The sequence below is a fragment of the Paroedura picta genome, chromosome 3 (genome assembly GCF_049243985.1).
Source record: "Paroedura picta isolate Pp20150507F chromosome 3, Ppicta_v3.0, whole genome shotgun sequence".
Classification (NCBI taxonomy): domain Eukaryota; kingdom Metazoa; phylum Chordata; class Lepidosauria; order Squamata; family Gekkonidae; genus Paroedura; species Paroedura picta.
In genome coordinates, this window is record NC_135371.1 from 102,680,931 (window position 1) to 102,698,290 (window position 17,360).

Here is a 17,360-nt window from a genome sequence, read left to right on the forward strand (position 1 = left end):
CTCCTTCAGGGAGAGAAAAGTGGCATATAAAAACCAGCTCTGCTTCCTCTACTTGCCCAACACTGTTTACATTTTAAAATGATTAAAGAAAGATAGCAAAATAAAAGCATTATTTTTTCATACATTCTCAGCATAGTCTTTTTGATTTTGTTTTATTTTGTTTTAAATGTTAAGCAGAATAAATACTTTAAAATCTGCCCTGAGTAATCAACCATAATGTCTGCTTCACATGAAATGTTTAGCCCATGAATGGAACCTATATGCTTAATAACCTTGAAAACTATTCTAATTTTGTCTAGATCTACTGGGATGGCAATTAATCTAGACTGCTTGTTTGTGAACATAAGCCATGACAGTTTTTATCTAGCCCTCACTGGGATGAAGTACCCAACAGCAAATACATGGAATATTTCACAGACCAAACAGATCTGACTGATATGGCCAGCCCAGCTGCTGGAGGACTGCTGTGGCCTTCAGTTGGCTGCCCCCGTGCCGCCAGTTGAGCCTGTGCCACCCCCCCCCCCCGGGACTGCGCTCCCTCACAAGCCACCCACCCCGCCTACTGGCCACTGCTGTTCGCCACTTCCTGGCACCCCGCCCACTACCACCCACCCTGTCCTCCCCAGCCCACTGTTCTTATAGCCCGCCACCACCTCACCGAGCACCACAGTCGCCACCACCACCGTCAGCCTTGCCGCCCAACCGCCATTCCACCATTCCACTCACCCTGCCTCGCACACCTGGGAGCACCTCTACAATAGCGATGGTGGCAGCAGTGGCAAAAGTGCAACAGCAGAGATTGCCCCGGCCACCCACAGCCCCGGGGATGCCATGCCCACACCCCACTGGTGGGAGACCACTCTGCACCTCCTGGCACCAGCCTCCTCACATGCTCGCCCCTCCCAATCACCAATCATCCCCCCAACCACCCACTCCCCGCTGGTGCCTGCTGCATTTCCTCCTGCAGCAGGCTCTTCAGGGAATGAGATATAATATCCTTAGGATGATGATGCCATAAGGATGTCCACCATTTTAAAGTTATTTGAAAATGCCACCAGGGCTGCCATTTTTGGCACCTGCAAAGGTGTGGGGGACAACAAAACCCCTCAGACCAACATGCTACAGTCTGAATCAGGATGAGATCTCTGTGGCATTTTAAAATCAGTTCAAAATGGGGACAGCATCCACCTGGTCAAGAGGATGCTGTCACATCTATTTCGATCCTGATCATATCCCCACTTGTATAAGATCTTATGCGACTAATTTCTGGACACTATTATACATAAAGAGGAAAATAATAGGTGCTGCATGAGATCTAGTGAAAGAAGAATGACACTAAGTCCATTTATGGACTAAGTCCACTTCCATATCTCTGGATCCAACAACAGTAACTACTGCACTACAGGAGACTAAAGTTCTAGGTTCTAATGACTTCTGAAATGTTCTTGGACCAGCACTAGTGGCACATCTGAAACTAAACAATGATGGCATTCCATTACTGTTCTGGCCATGGTAAGTTGTCTATATCTGACATTACTTTCAGCAAAAATTATATTAAACTGTGTTAAGAGAGACAGTACAAAGAAACTAAATTATATGCCTGATTGCAGCATATGCCTATAGAAGATGGAGATGAGAGATTGTTCTTGGATATGATGTAACACGTCCATATGTTAATGCTTTCCTTCACATGTTTTAAAGCTGAGCTTTGGCACTAGAAACTTGCTGAGCCTGGGTTGACTCAGGGGGGAGGGGAATCTGCTACAGAGGTTAACTCTGCACAAATTTTACCCAGATAATTTATTCCCCATTCTAAATCTCTATGTGCATTTAGTGACATTAATAGCTGCTGCTTTTCACCCCAGAAGTGGTTAGAGAAACTCTGACCAGCCAGTCTGTCAAGCATTTGGGGGTTCTTCTAGACAAGACAAGCTATTAAAGTGTGAGTTAATTCCATTACTAGCACCAACATCAGCAATAGAGAAAATTTATGTTCAAGGAAGAGTATAAATCTGTTCTAGTCACCCCAAGGTTAGTAACAAACTAGAACAAAAGCCTCTGGACAAAGTGGATAAATAAGTGGCCAGACATATGAAATCCAAAGATTTGTAATTTAAGATTATTGCTTAAACACTGACCCAAAGCAAAACAAATGAATTGGATAACTTAGAATTTCTGCTGTGTTTTGATTCAAATCATTTTCTTAACAGAAAAATTATGTAGTTTAATAAGTCCCACAAAGATGCTGATTTTTTGTTGATAAAAGTAGGAACAGCATTATTTGATTAATTAAACAAAGACATGTATTTATTCTCTACATTCATGACCTGAACTACCTTCCATTAGCAGATGGAAATTCCTTCTATTGGCAAAACATTACTACATAATCTAAGGCAAATTATGAGAGGTGTTGGGGGTCCTAATACTCCTGTTTAACTTTAGCGTATTCTGAAGTTCAAGCATGCCTGAACTGCTCGGCATCACTTCTCCCACTAAAACCCAGGGGAATAATGTCTGCTAGTTTTCATCTGCCACTGTAGGCAGGCACACGTGCAAAGATCTTTGATTAGATTTACTGACACATGGAAACTGTTTCCCAAAATGGTGAGACACACAAAAACAACTTAATTGGAGTATATAGCCATCAAGTTTCATATGTCCATTATTATCAGAGTTACAATATGTCTTTTAATTCTTACTGTACTTCATGATCTGACAGATTACAAAGGAACCATAATGACTCTTGATAATACAGCCTAAAATTTTCATCCAAGCCAAAAGTAATAAAGTTCTATAGCAGGTATATGCTTGACCCACTTGTTTCTCCAGTTTGAAACAAGCACTATCTAAAAAGCCCAAGGACTAGTTCAAGTCTCCACCCCATGCTACAACAAAAACTCTAGTATTCTAACAAACCTCACAACTTATTCTAGAAAAGGATTGGGCAGAGCATATTAATTGACTATTAAGGGGAAATTATTAGCTGGCTAGGTAAATTTTGCGTCTCATTAGATAAGTCTTCAACTTTCAGTTTAAAATGTTACAAATTTGAAGACATGAGCACATGGCCTGGGTTTTCAAACTTTCGTATGGTAAGAAAAACATTCGATATAGACAAACATTATACCAACAGTTTCCTTTTAAGGCAAATGAAAAAGGCAGGCTGAACTAACTGCCCTGTATGTAATAAGGGAAAGCAGCTGCCTTAGATATTCTGAAAAGTACTCATATTCCATATTCTGCACAATTATGTCATCCTATTTACCACAAAATGATAGTAATCTAAGTTTACCTTTCAGTGAGTCATTTTCAGCTCTCATTATATCAATTAGTGAGTTCTCCAGTGAATGCATGTCAAAAGTCCTTGTGCGGTCCTGCAGATAAACACAAATGCCAGTTTAGAGAAAGAATGATAACAGCTAAGCAAAGACTTCTGTTGAGTTAGATTTCAAATAAGAAGCCATAATGCTAACAACAATAAAAACGAAGCTTAGAAGCAGTTTTGATAAAGAAGAGCTCAGAGAGAATGCAGCATTTGCTAAAGTTCAATGTGATCACTACCTTCAATACCACTGGAGGCTCCAGATAAGGCAGAGAGATACATAAACATTTTAAAAGTGAATATTGGCTTGTATCCAACAAGATCCATCAATGCAGCAAAACACAAGGAATGGGATTCTCTTGCACGCACACATATATACACACCATTCTTGGGGTGCAGAGTCCCCCCTCTGGTATGGGGGGTGGTCTGGAGAGAGAAATGGCAACTGGATGCAAGCTAAAATTCAAAAAAGCAAATAGTAATAGGGAGATTAAATTTCATGTGTCATCATTATTAGAAGTGGGCATGAACCTGGAAAATGGACGTCCGTTTGATTTGTGGGTAGTCATGGGTCAACGGAAATTCATGATCTCTGAGCCCCAAACTTGTGCGGACCCCCGGGTTCACGATCCTTTGAGTTCACTTGAGTTTGTTAACTGTTTAGCTGTTTCCTGGGGTGCTATACATGTGAAATTCACTGTGGAGCCCCCTGGCTGTATCACCTCATTTTGGACATGGTTTCTGGGTTTTGTCCAGTGTCCACCCTTCTCCCTTTTGGCCTTGGGGGGTGGCCATTCATTCACCTACCTTCCCATCATCATCGTTTTAGAAAGGAGCAAGGTTTCCCATGGACTTAATGGATAACTAAAACGGGCATCAGGACCCCCCACGGGGGCCAAGTTGTGCCCACAAATATGACCATGAGGATCCACAAACTTGAAGGGGCCTGGATGGGGTGTAGTTCCCAACATACTCTCTGGGTCAGGTGCTCTGAATTCACAACTATCTACCTATCAACCTAACCAACTTTCTACCTGCATACCTAACCAACTAGCTATCTACCTAACCAATTGTCTACCTGTCTACCGACACCATCATCTACCCACTTAGCTAATACCTGCTGAGCACAACTACCTATGAGCACCGGACCCAGGGCCCAGGGCCAGCTAAATCACATCCTAGCCCCTCCAAGCTTGTGGATCCTCCTGGTCACATCCCCCCCCCCCCGCTCTGCAGGCACACCCTCCAGATCCATTGCACTGCAGCCCCCTCTCTCCAGGAGTCATTGTGATGAACTCTGGGCATGACTGGCAGCCGGGTAGCAACCCAGCCCAAAGCCGCAGACTGGCTGTGACAGAGAGTACATATATTGAAAAGCATGGGGCAGAGTATCACCATCTGCGACATCCACAGGTTGCACAAGTGCAAAGGGGCCAGACAACTCTTCCCCAACTACCACTCTTTTTGTCCAGCATGGGAGAAAGGATACCCGCCCTGGCAAGGTGGCAGCTAACAATTCATGGTAGACCACATTAAATGCGGCTAACGGTTCAAGAAGTATGAGGACAGCTGCCTCAGGACCGGCTGGATGTGGGCCCTCCAAGGTGTGCCAGTGAGGACCCTTGCAGCTGCATTTTGCACTAGCTGAAGTTTCTGGATCAAAGACAAGGGTAGGCCCGCTTAGAGCGAGTTACAGAAATCTAATCTAGAGGTGACTGTTGCATGGATCACTGTGGCCAGGTGGCCAGGGGACAGGTAGGGCGCTAGTAGACGGGCCTGGCGAAGGTGGAAAAATGCCTGGCCCACTACTGTCTTGACTTGCGCCTCCATAATCAGGGAGGCGTCGATGGTCACCCCCAAATTCCTGGCTTGGGGTGCGATGGTAAGTTGCGCTCCCGCCAAGATGGGTAAACACGCTTCCTGTTCCTGCCCCCTTCTTCCTAGCCATAGGACCTCCCCATCTTGGAGGGGTTGAGTTTCAGGCAACTCTGCTCGTACCATTCTCTCACTGCTTCCAAACATCTGGCAAATGGTTCTGGGGGGGGGGGAGTTCGGGTGGCCGTCCATTAGGAGATAGAGCTGGGTGTCATCAGCGTACTGATTGCAACCCAGCCCGAAGCTACGCACCAGCTGGGCCAGAGGGCACATAAAGATGTTGAACAAGGTGGGGGAGAGAACCGTGCCTTGGGGGACCCCGCAAGGGAGTCTATAAGGACACGAGAACTCTTCCCCCACTGCAACCCTCTGGGTCTGGTCTTGGAGGAAGAAGCATATCCAGTGCAAGGCTGTGCTCCTTATCCCCGTGCCGGCAAGGCAGTGGACCAGGATTTCATGGTTCACGATGTCAAAGGCCGCTGACAGGTCCAAGAGGACCAGCACGGCCGACCCGCCTCTATCCAGCTGGCGATGGAGGTCATCCAGCAGGGCGACCAATACCGTCTCCACCCCGTGGCCAGGACGGAAGCCATACCGATATGGATCGAGTGCCGAAGTTTCTTCCAAGAAGGCCAGGAGCTGGTCCGCTGCGGCCCTTTCCACCACCTTACCCAGGAACGCTAGGTGCGATACTGGGTGGTAGTTGGCAGGGTCCCGCGGGTCCAGCGTTGTTTTTTTCAGTTGATGACGAACCACTGCCTCCTTCAGCCTCTCAGGGAACTCCCCATCACTCAGGGAGCAGTTGATAATGTCCCTGAGTTGGCCTCATATCCCCTGACCACCTCCTTTGAGGAGCCAAGAGGGACAGGGGTCCAGGGGGCAATGAAAATGTGCCCAGGGCACCTTGTTACCATTGCAGATCATGAGGCTGTGCACTGCCATCAGGTGAATTAGGTCAATGGAATCAGCCACTATCATTTGTGTCATCAGCTAGATCAGATTCTGCTGTTTTTCCTCTAGAAGGAAGGTCTTTGTCCTGTGTGTGCACAGCCAAGCTCCAGATGCATCAATTCCATTGTGGGATCCAGGTGGCTCTTAACTTGCTTGCTTGCCTCATTCATTCATTACATTTATATACCACCGTCCCCTAAGGCTCAGGGCAGTTCACATGGAATGTAAACAAAGAACAATACATCGAACTCTGTGACTATATTGAATAAGGTAATAATAATAGCATAACTTTCTAACAGTAAACAATCTAACAGACTCATGGTTGGTCACTGTATGGGATCAAGGGAGTGCGGTTCGGGGCCCAGCTGATGTTGTTTAGCTTCAGTCAACCTCAACCAAACACCTGGTGGAGGACCTCCTTTTTGCGGGTCTGAAGAACTGTTTTAGTTCCAGTAGGGCCCTGATCTCCTCTTGGAGCTCGTTCCACTAGGTGAGGGCCAGCACAGAAAAGGCTCTGTCCCTGGTTCAGGTCAAGTAGATGGGAATCCGTGCTGTTTGAGAACACTGAATACAAGCTGTGTGCTCTGTCGTGATTTTGCTCTCAAGAGCAGGTCGTTAACATGGGGATAGACATGCAACCCTACTTGGCAAAGCTTGGCCACAAGCACCACCATGACTTTGGTGAATAACCATGGTGCAGAAGAAACTGAAAGGCAGGGTCATGTATTGAACTGGCGACCCCAATGGCTGCAGTGCAGATATTTTTGGAGTCCTTGCGGATGGGAATGTGGAGGTAGGTCTCCCTTAGGAGACAAAAAGCAATCTTGAAATAACCAAAAAAAATTATTCAAACGGTTGGTCTGAATTAGCACAAAAAATATTGAGCCCAATGGCACCTTTAAGAACAACACAGATTTATTCAAGGTGTGAGCTTTTGTGTGCATGCATACTTCCTCAGACACTGGAATAGGGATCATAAGAGTACAGATAAAATGAGAAAATAAATTAGTAGCAAATTAGTAATCAGCATCACAATATCCTACATATGCAATGTGATGATTCATTACTAGAAAAGCAAATCAGTCCTTTGGTTTCAATTGTCATTCAAAGGTTCTGGGGGGCAACCCTTTTCTTGCAGACAGACAACCCCCCGATTTCAAACAACTCCTTACCCACAACAATGCAACATCTAATTTGAACATGGATATTGGTAACAGAGCTTGCAACAAACCCAGATGCAAACTTTACTGCCACATGCACTCCAAAAACAAATCACTGGAAGCAACAACATCACCTACACCACCAAAAGCTTATTCGCGTGCTCATCTTCTAACATTATATATACCATTAAATGCCAACAATGCCCCTTCATTCTCTACATAAGAAAAACAGGTCAAACCCCCAACCAATTAATAAATGGACACAAATCTGACATCAAAATTCACAGGACTGAGAAACCGGTAGGAAAACCCGTCAGCCTTCCAGGACATTCAATAAGGGACCTCAAAGTAGCTATTTTATTGCAAAGGAACTTCAAGAACAGACTAGGAGAGATTGCAGAAATACAAGTTATTACAACACTCAAAACAATGCAATCCCCAGGACTGAAATAGGATATTGGTTTCTTACCTCACTATGTTTGCTAACCTCATTCAACTTATATCCACATACTTTAATGTTTCCCATATTTTTCTACTGTTCCATGTGGTTTCATTATTATTAATCTATCTGTATTGTTCCTGTTCTGCTCTATGTGAACTGCCCTGAGCCTTCGGGGAGGGAGACAGATAGACAGACAGACAGACAGATCTATCAGAGTCGTCTGAAGCTCAACCCTTCAAAAATGGAGGTGCTGTGGCTGGGTAAGAAGGGACCAAATGAGGAAGTGCGCCTACAAAACCTGGACAGTATGCGTCTAACTGTAGCCCACTCTGCCAGAAACCTGGGGGTGATCCTCGATGCCTCCCTTTCCATGGAGGCACAGGTCACAAGAGTAGCGCGGCAGGCCTTCTACCACCTACGCCAAGCCAAGCTACTAGCGCCCTACTTGGTACCAGAACACCTAGCCACAGTGATCCATGTGATGGTCACCTCTAGACTGGACTTCTGCAACTTGCTCTATTGCGGGCCTGCCCTTATCCTTGATCCAGAAAATGCAATTGGTCCAGAATGCAGTGGCCGTGGAGATCTCACATCTGGCCTGTACTTCAACAACTCAACTAGCTTCCAATTGAATTCCGGATCAGGATTAAGGTTTTGGTTCCTACCTTCAAGGCCAAATGCTGTCTGGGCCCAGTGTACCTAAGAGACCGTCTCTCCACCTAAACCCCCAAAACAGCAAAACGCTCTGCCAATGCCAACTGACTAGTGATCCCTGGCCCCAAAGAAGCACGTCGGTCTTCAACGAGGGCCAGAACTCCTTCTGTCCTGGCCCCCACCTGGTGGAACGAGCTCCCTGAAGAGATCAGGATCCTATCAAACTCCCAAAATTCCACAGGGACTGCAAAAGGGAGCTCCTCCACCAGGCATTTGCCTAAGACATCAACAAGTCCCCCCTCAGACATCCCTCCATGGCCTGAACCAGTCTGTCATCTCTGGGGGTCTTGGCTGGGTTCCGTTCATGTTGTATTGTTTATGTTCACTGAAATTGGGTTATTGGATTGTTGTTGTTGTATTTGTTTATGTTATGTATTAATTCATTCCATGTATCCCCATGTTGTATGTAAACTGCCCTGAGCCATATGGAAGGGCGGTATAGAAATCAAACAAACAAACAAACTCAGCAGGGCTTGTCACTTGTGGGAATGCCTCTGTGGTTGGATGGAGATGGATGGGGCTAGCAACAAGTCTCTTTTATTTGCATATAAGCTGACCTGCATATAAGTCTGGGCAAATTTATTGACTCACATATAAGCTGAGGGTGGGAAGTACAGCAGCTACTGGTAAATTTACAGAGTGGCCTAAGTGCTTAATCCATGCTCCATCATCACAGCCTCTCCCATCCAGCCTCCCCCCCCCCAACAAATACAGAAAAGTCCAGAGGATGAATAGCTGCCGGTTTTTGTACCCCGCATTTCAATAACCAGAGGAGTCTCAAAGCAGCTTACAATCGTCCTCCCTTCCTCTCTTGATGCCAGACACCCTGAGAGAGCTCTGACAGAACAGCTCTGGCAGGAGAAGCAAACAATGCCCCCCCAGGCCAGCAAACCAGAGCAGAACAACAGTACCTGAAGTTGGCAACCTACTACAAGAAGTACAACAGCTACCAAACTGGGCAAATGGACTACTCTAACTACAGCTACAGTGCCGCCCCAGAACAAAACACTGAAATAAAGAACTATAAAACTGAAAACTGAAAGAACTGTAAAAATCAACTTTTAAAAGAAACAAAACCCCAAGAAGAAAAGGCAAAGAGTTCTGCCCCCAAGATAAAATAAGAAAGAAACACTAGGAGAAAGAAACAGTACATAAATCCTTGGCCAAATAGTGAATAGTGTTTCAAACATACTTTTTCTGGTTACTGAAGTTAAATTATAATTTATGTACAAAAAGACTGACCAAAGTAGCATCATTCTCAGATTCTTTTAATGGTGTTAGTATTTATAATCTTACAAATGCATTTTTTTGCAAAATAATTCTAGCTCAGGAATAAAACCCCAATCATGTTTATTTATCAAATTGATTCCTACCCACCCTCACATGACAAGCACATTCCTAAGATCTTTTAAAATTAAAAGTAACATTAGTCCCATATATTTTCCCTAACTCATCTAAAACATAAAGAAAACATATTTTTTCCTGAAATAAACGTTTTAACAACTCACTCAGAGTAAGGACACAGGACTAGCAATCAGACTCTGCTGAACACGTCTAGTTTGCAAGCCTTTGGTGACAACTTGTAATTTTTCAAGGTATGTACAAACATGCCTGGTAATGTGTAAAATAAAATTTAAAAGGAGGTTATATAGGAAATATTTGAGGCAGATGAATGGCAAAAGTAATCTCCACTTTAAACAACGTAGAACAGTTTTACTACAACTACAGCATTCTACTATTCCTGTGAACTCCTAGCTGAAGAGGTTCCAAGCTTAGAATGGCAGGACATGTTTTTTAACACCTCACACTTGTAAACCCAATTACTTCCCCATGACAGATGTAATGAACTTTGGTGTCTATCACAAGTATACACTAAATAATCTACTGCATCTGAACTATCAGAAAAGAAATAAATGATCTCTGGAAATAGTAAAGCTAGAGTCAAGTCCGATAGCACCTTAGAGACCAGTAAGATTTTGGGGATATAAGCTTTTAAGAATCAAACCTCCTTTTGTTATACCACCCAAATCTTGCGGGTCTTTAAGGTGCTACTTAATCTGAACCTAGTGGTTCTACTGCAGACCTACACAGCTATCCTCTGAAACTGGAAACAGTACATCATTCTTATAGAAAATTAACAGTTTTTACACTAAAGAAAATTCCATGGATTTCAGTGATACATGGTCTAATAAGACTGATAAAGAGTATACCCTTAGGTAATAACTGCATATGAAGATTGCCCCCTGTAGACACTAAAAAGACTCATGATTGTAAAATCAGACTTCTTTATTAGGTAGCATTGATGAAGCAACAAACATACTCTTTGCTTGAACTGGGGAGGGGCCCTCAATTCAGGTCCCATATTGCTTTTGGATTGTCAACCCCCACTCCCCCCACAAGGTAATGCTTTGCCTTGAGATGCAGATAGTTGGCATGGCAACAGTGGGGATTGGTCACTTATCAGAAGGTGGTAGGTCTAGCCAAGGTACTGGGCTGGCCTGAAGAAGATTGCAAAAGGTGTGGGATGAAGGGGATGTGAGTTTCATGTAGCTCACTGGACTAAATAGCTGCCGGTTTACTGTAAACAAAAGGGGTAGGAACACTACCATGAACACTGCAACATGGTACCTGCCTTAGGGGGGAGGAATCAAATCAAAACAGATCACATGAGACATGGCAAATCCCACAGGGTTTTGACAAGAATCAGCTTTCGCCTTTGAATCCTATTCACAGCTCCTATTGATTATAGTATTCTTAGTACTGTGTTCTAATTTCTTAATTCTAAATGATAAGTGAAGTCTTAATTTGCTTAATGTCATCTCAGGCTTTAGTTTTTAGATTGTAAATGGATATTAAAAACAACAAACTCTTGGACATTCCATCTATGCACCAAGATTTCATAGGCATGCGTATGTTCCACAATAACTGACTTCTCCTTTCCTGTGTGCTTCCAGTATTGCAAGCATCTTTCAGAATTAGTATTTGGAATAACTTTCAATTGACAGATCTTTGATTCAGCTAGCCTGCTCATTATTCCATTTGGTTGTGGTTCTATAATGCTTTTGAGACCTCTAATTTTTTTTAAAAAATTACTATAATTAAGGACTTTAGCATATCTTAATCCAGCCCTGTCTAATATACACAATGATGACACTGTTCAACATTTTCAAATAACAATTCAACTGCCATAAGTATTAGAGGGATCATGAAAGTTGTAAAATATACCATATCGCTATTTTTTACCTTGAAAGCTGAAGTACTAGAATATAATTTGGCATGAATATTAATAACAATTCTCCATTTACAGTTAGAACATCTACTTAATCCTAGTGCAACATTTTTCAGGGGGAAAGGAAAGATACAAAAATCATGATCATCGAATCATAGAATCGTAGAGTTGGAAGGGGCCATACAGGCCATCTAGTCCAACCCCCTGCTCAACGCATCCTGCCCTCCTCCAAGTGACAAGCGTTTCTGGGTAAGGTGATAGAGCGGGCCACGGCGGACCAACTCCTAGGTTTCTTGGATGAAACTTTGGCCCTCGACCCATACCAGTCTGGCTTCCGCCCTGGCCACGGGGTGGAGACCGTGCTGGTCGCCCTCATGGATGATATCCGGCGCCAGCTGGATCGGGGCGGCTCCGCCATTCTCGTGCTTCTAGACCTGTCGGCCGCATTTGATGTGGTCGACCACAAGTTATTGGTACACCGCCTCGCCAGAGCTGGAATAAGAGGGACTGCGCTTCAATGGCTGGTCTCCTTCCTCCAGAACCGGACGCAGAGGGTTGCGATGGGGGAGAGTATGTCGAGCCCTTGTGAGCTCCCTTGTGGGGTTCCGCAGAGGGCGATACTCTCTCCCACACTTTTTAACATCTATATGCGCCCTCTAGCCCAGCTGGTCTGGGGCTATGGGCTGGGCTGCCACCAATATGCGGATGACACCCAGCTCTACTTCCTAATGGATGGCCGGCCGGACTCCACCCCGGATACATTTGCCAGCTGTTTGGAAGCGGTAGCTGGATGGCTCAGGCAGAGTCCAAGACGGAGGTCCTGTGGCTGGGCAGAAGAGGGCAGGACCAGGAAGTGCGCCTCCCATGCCTGAACAGGGTGCAATTAACACCTGCACCAGTTGCCAGGAATTTGGGAGTAACATTTGATGCCTCCCTCTCTATGGAGGCTCAGGTCACCAATGTAGCTCGGATGGCATTTTTCCATCTTCGCCAAGCCCGGCTACTAGCGCCCTACCTGTCCTCGGAACACCTGGCCACAGTGATCCATGCAACGGTCACTTCCAGATTAGACTTCTGTAACTCGCTGTACGCGGGCGTTCCCTTGTCTTTGACTCGGAAGTTACAGCTGGTCCAAAATGCGGCTGCCAGGGTCCTCACTAGAACACCTTTGAGGGTCCACATTCAGCCGGTGCTTCATCATCTGCACTGGTTCCGAATCAGATTCAAGGTATTGGTATTGACCTTTAAGGCTATACGTGGCCTGGGTCCCGTCTACCTGCGGGACCGCTTGGTTGCTTATGCCCCCCGCAGGGCACTCCGCTCTGCAGGTATGAATTTACTGGTTGTCCCGGGCCCACAGGATGTTCGCCTGGCCTCGACCCGGGCCAGAGCCTTTTCAGTCCTGGCCCCAACCTGGTGGAATGAGCTCCCAGAAGAGCTAAGGGCCCTGCAGGATCTACCAGCTTTCCCCAGGGCCTGTAAGACGGAGCTCTTCCGCCAGGCATATGGTTGAGGCCAGGGCAGCTCTCCCACTAATCCATCAGAGGATCCCCTCCAATATTGAGATCTCTAACATCGAGATCATGGTTAGATCTATTGTATTGGTGCCACCCTCTTCTCTCCACCAGGCTGAACTAAGATCAGAATTGTGACCATCGCCGCTATATGTTATATGTAACTTTTAATTGGGGTTTTTATGGGGATTTTATTGTGTTTTAACTATTTATGTTGTAAACCGCCCTGAGACCTATTGGGAGAAGGGCGGTCTAAAAATTAAATAATAATAATAATAATAATAACAACAACAACAACAACAACAACAACAACAACAACAACAACAACAACCTTTCAAATAGTTAAAGAGGGCTATCATGTCCCCTCTCAACCTCCTTTTCTCCAGGCTGAACATTCCCAAGTACCTCAACCTATCTTCATAGGGCTTGGTCCCTTGGCCCCAGATTATCCTCATCGCTCTCCTCTGTACCCTTTCAATTTTATCTACGTACTTCTTGAAGTGAAGTGATATTTGATAACCTTTCAATTCATTTTATCAACATATCTGGTTTACCATTTATATCTTCTTCTCTTTTACTTGTTATTACATTGCTCCCTGTCCTGACCTTACAGGACAAAATGCACTAATATATTTCCAATAAAATGTATTTTATAATAATTAGGTACAACTCTTTCAGCTAGCCTTGACCAAAGTCAGGGCCGTCTCGGCTTTGATTCCTTTCTGGTGAAATGAGTTCCCAGAAAATATCAGGGTCCTGTTGGAACTCACTGAGTTCCACAAGGCCTGCAAAACAGAGCTCTTCCACCAGGCCCATGGCTGAGGTCAGTAAAACAACTACCAGCAACATCGTGCTGGCCTCCTTTCTGTACTCGCACCCCTATCCTGGGTTTGGGTATTACATCTATGGGTTGAGTTTTTAGAAGGGTTTAAAAAATGTTTTTAAATGCTGGATTATTATTTTAACTGCACTGTCTTTATACATGTTGTTCAGCGCCCAGAGCCTGTTCCAGAAGAGAGGGTGGTCTAGAAATGTAAAGAAATTAAAAAATTAAAAGTAATATAATCCTAGAACACATGTGCTCCAAACATTATCATTTGTCTATCCCATTATAGGCAGTTCTCCATTAATCTCACTGTATATGACCATTAACTCTTAATCCTCACAAGTTTTTAGACACAGCAACTTTTCACAGAATAGTTACTATAATGAACTTCACTGTCTGAATTCTTTGGCCACTACTACCTATAAGCATAATAATGGAATAAGCCCTCTGGCTTTGAACAACACCTTGTCATCTCTGACAGTTCCAAACAGTGAAACTATTCTACAACACTGCAATGATCTTCAACATTTCTAGAATCAAGAACCACTTTTAATCATCAGGCAGCAGCACTGATCCAGTGAGCTACAAGGACATGACAGGAAGTCTAATGACATCACAATCATGTAAAAGAAAATCAGGGAGTCAGAGTTGGGTCATCAACAAAGTTAACATCATGCACCAAAGTTAATGCCACAAAATGGAAACACAAACTAAGGAACCACTGTAGTAAAGAACAAATAGAGGGTCTGAGCCATGGAAAAATCCATTCCCCTGTACAGTTAACTCAACTCCCTGTACTGCTGCTCCACTTGGCATACATGTTAAAAGAAACAGGTGTTACATCCTTCAAAAGAAGCAAAAACTGGAGGCTTTTGATCCCAGCTTTCTTAGCAAAAGTGCTCACATACTAGCATTTTGCACAAAAAGGTTTCAGGTTTGTATCTCTGCTTTAATATTAGTACACACTTAAAGACATCTTTATATTTAAAAAATGCCAAACATACCCACAACACACCCCTGAAGCTGTTTAAGCCTTTTGCGGTCTTTTTCTTTCTCATGAACACAGACTTCTTTTTTTCATACTCTGCTTATTGAGCTTGATGGACAAAAGCATGAACCATCAGTTGAAAATTCTTTTCAAATCTCAAACCAGTCACAAATTCACTGGCAGCACCTTATCTATCAGCCTCAGAGCTATAGTGGAGTGGGGGTAACGTTCTGCCCTATCTTAAAGTGCTGCTTTGAGCACTTAAGTAGCAACATAAATATGCTGCTTTGCACATGACAGGAAAAAATTACTAACTGTGACTAAAGAAACAATGCCTGTATAGCAAACCAGCCCTCTCCAGGACAGAAGATGATATGTACAGGCAATATGAACAAAATACAGCTGGCAACCCCTATGTTCTTTCATGTGGAGCATCTCAAGCTCTCAGCAAGCCAAAGTTTCTTTCTGTTGAATAATACTGGAAATATAGTGCTACAGTCTTGATCCACAGGGATGCTAGCATATTCTAAAGCAGTGGTCCCCAACCTTTTTATCACCAGGGACCACTCAACACTTGACAATTTTACTGAGGCCCGGTGGGGGGGGGTAGTTTACTCCTCTACTCTCAACCACTGCCCTAACGCTCCCTGATCGCTATGGTAATGTTTAAACATCCCTTCAAAATAAGATACAGACACACCACAACAATGAACATAAGGAACATTTTATTTCATGGAAATTTTAACTCATGACAATGACAAATCAATGGGAACCCTGAGCTTGTTTCTCTGCAACGGGATAGTCCCATCTGGGAGTGATGTGAAACAAGGACACCCGAAGTGTGTTGTAAAGGGCCGGGGGGGGTGAAGTAAAGGGCCGGGGGGGGGGAAGGCGTCCTTCGCAGCCCACCTCCAATTAGTCGAAGGACCACATGTGGTCCGAAGCCCACAGGTTGGGGATCGCTATTCTAAAGAGTAGAGAAGTTCACAAGCCCTCAAACCATTCTTTACATTCCTTAACTTTAAAAAAAACACTTGAGGAATTGGGCATAACAACATGCTACTGGCATAGCATATTATTTGCTTCATCCTCTCACTTAAATGTTTTCACAATGAATCTTTTTTTTACTCAGGGAATTAATAAAAGCAATGTAAAATTTCTGCAGGCACCATTCAATGTGCATTCATGCATACTCCTCAGATTATGTCTGTATTTAAAGGTAACCTTAAGTACTGCTTCCATTCATGTTATCTTCAATATTTGGGAAAGAATATCAGGCAAAGTAACAGGTTCTTACATTAAATTAATGATCTATTAAACCATTTTATACATCACCTTTTGTTCCCAGGATCTCATGGGGTGGAGAAAGTGGATAAAGAAATTACTAATATATACCAAATTTCACACAAATAAATAACTTGAACAGTAAAAAGTGAACAAAGCTAAATTAATTTTGCCATTCATAGTTTCCCTGCAATCTTTGTCTCTTCTGATACCTGGAAAATTATCTCCTGGTGTTTCAGGATTCATCCTGAGGAACAGCTGCAAGAGAGGACTAGCAGGCGTGAGGAAGCGCAAGGGGATGAACACGACCCCTTACTTTACTAATGCTGCACTTCCAGAAGAGAAAGGAAGACTAATTTTACCCACCTTCCCCCAGTCCTTCTTCACTCCAGATTCCCGGCCCATCCACACACCTATTCCTGAAACAATGATTTTTCCATTGAGTCAGACAGGGCTAAAGGAATACTAGAAACCTTGATGTTCTACACATGAAGAATACACATCATTTTATGTGCTACATAGTTCTAATGGAACTATCATTATTAGTTTAAATACACCGCCCCACTCCGCACACAGGCTAGGGGTGGTACACAATACATGTTACACATATAAACCGCCCTGAGCCCCCGGGGAGGGCGGTATATACAAACAAACAAGCAAACAAACAAACAAACAAACAAATAAATAAATAAAATCATCTATAACACCACAGTTTAAAACATTAAAACATTATTAAAACTCATGATGCTCCATTTCATCTGCTCATTTGTCAATCCACCTCCTGGTCTGTCCCATGGAGGGTATGCTCTTCCAATCAGTCTCCAGCTCCGTGAAGGGAGACTCAGAGGTGGAGGGAGGAAGACACAAAGATTTCATTGAGTGCTAGTTTGTTCTGACTTCAACTGAAGGCCTGGTGGGAGCCATTTTCTTTATAGGAGACACAGTAAAGCCTAAGTCAACAGAACAGTAATGTTCACATTTCCATTGAAGAAGATGTGACCTACTAAACTAAGTTTTAGACTTTGACTAGAATAACTGGTGTCAAAGCCCAGGTC

General features: G+C 43.9%; 1 protein-coding gene across 3 annotated transcripts in view; it reads right to left on the bottom strand.

The window, feature by feature from the left end:
* Positions 1-17,360, bottom strand: part of CPEB4 (cytoplasmic polyadenylation element binding protein 4) — a 93,748-nt gene that overhangs the window by 58,487 nt on the left and 17,901 nt on the right. For all 3 annotated transcript variants that reach the window (XM_077327027.1, XM_077327025.1, XM_077327026.1), the window contains exon 3: positions 3,293-3,374. In XM_077327027.1, coding sequence (XP_077183142.1) covers positions 3,293-3,374 — 82 coding nt within the window. The remainder of the gene's footprint in view (positions 1-3,292; positions 3,375-17,360) is intronic.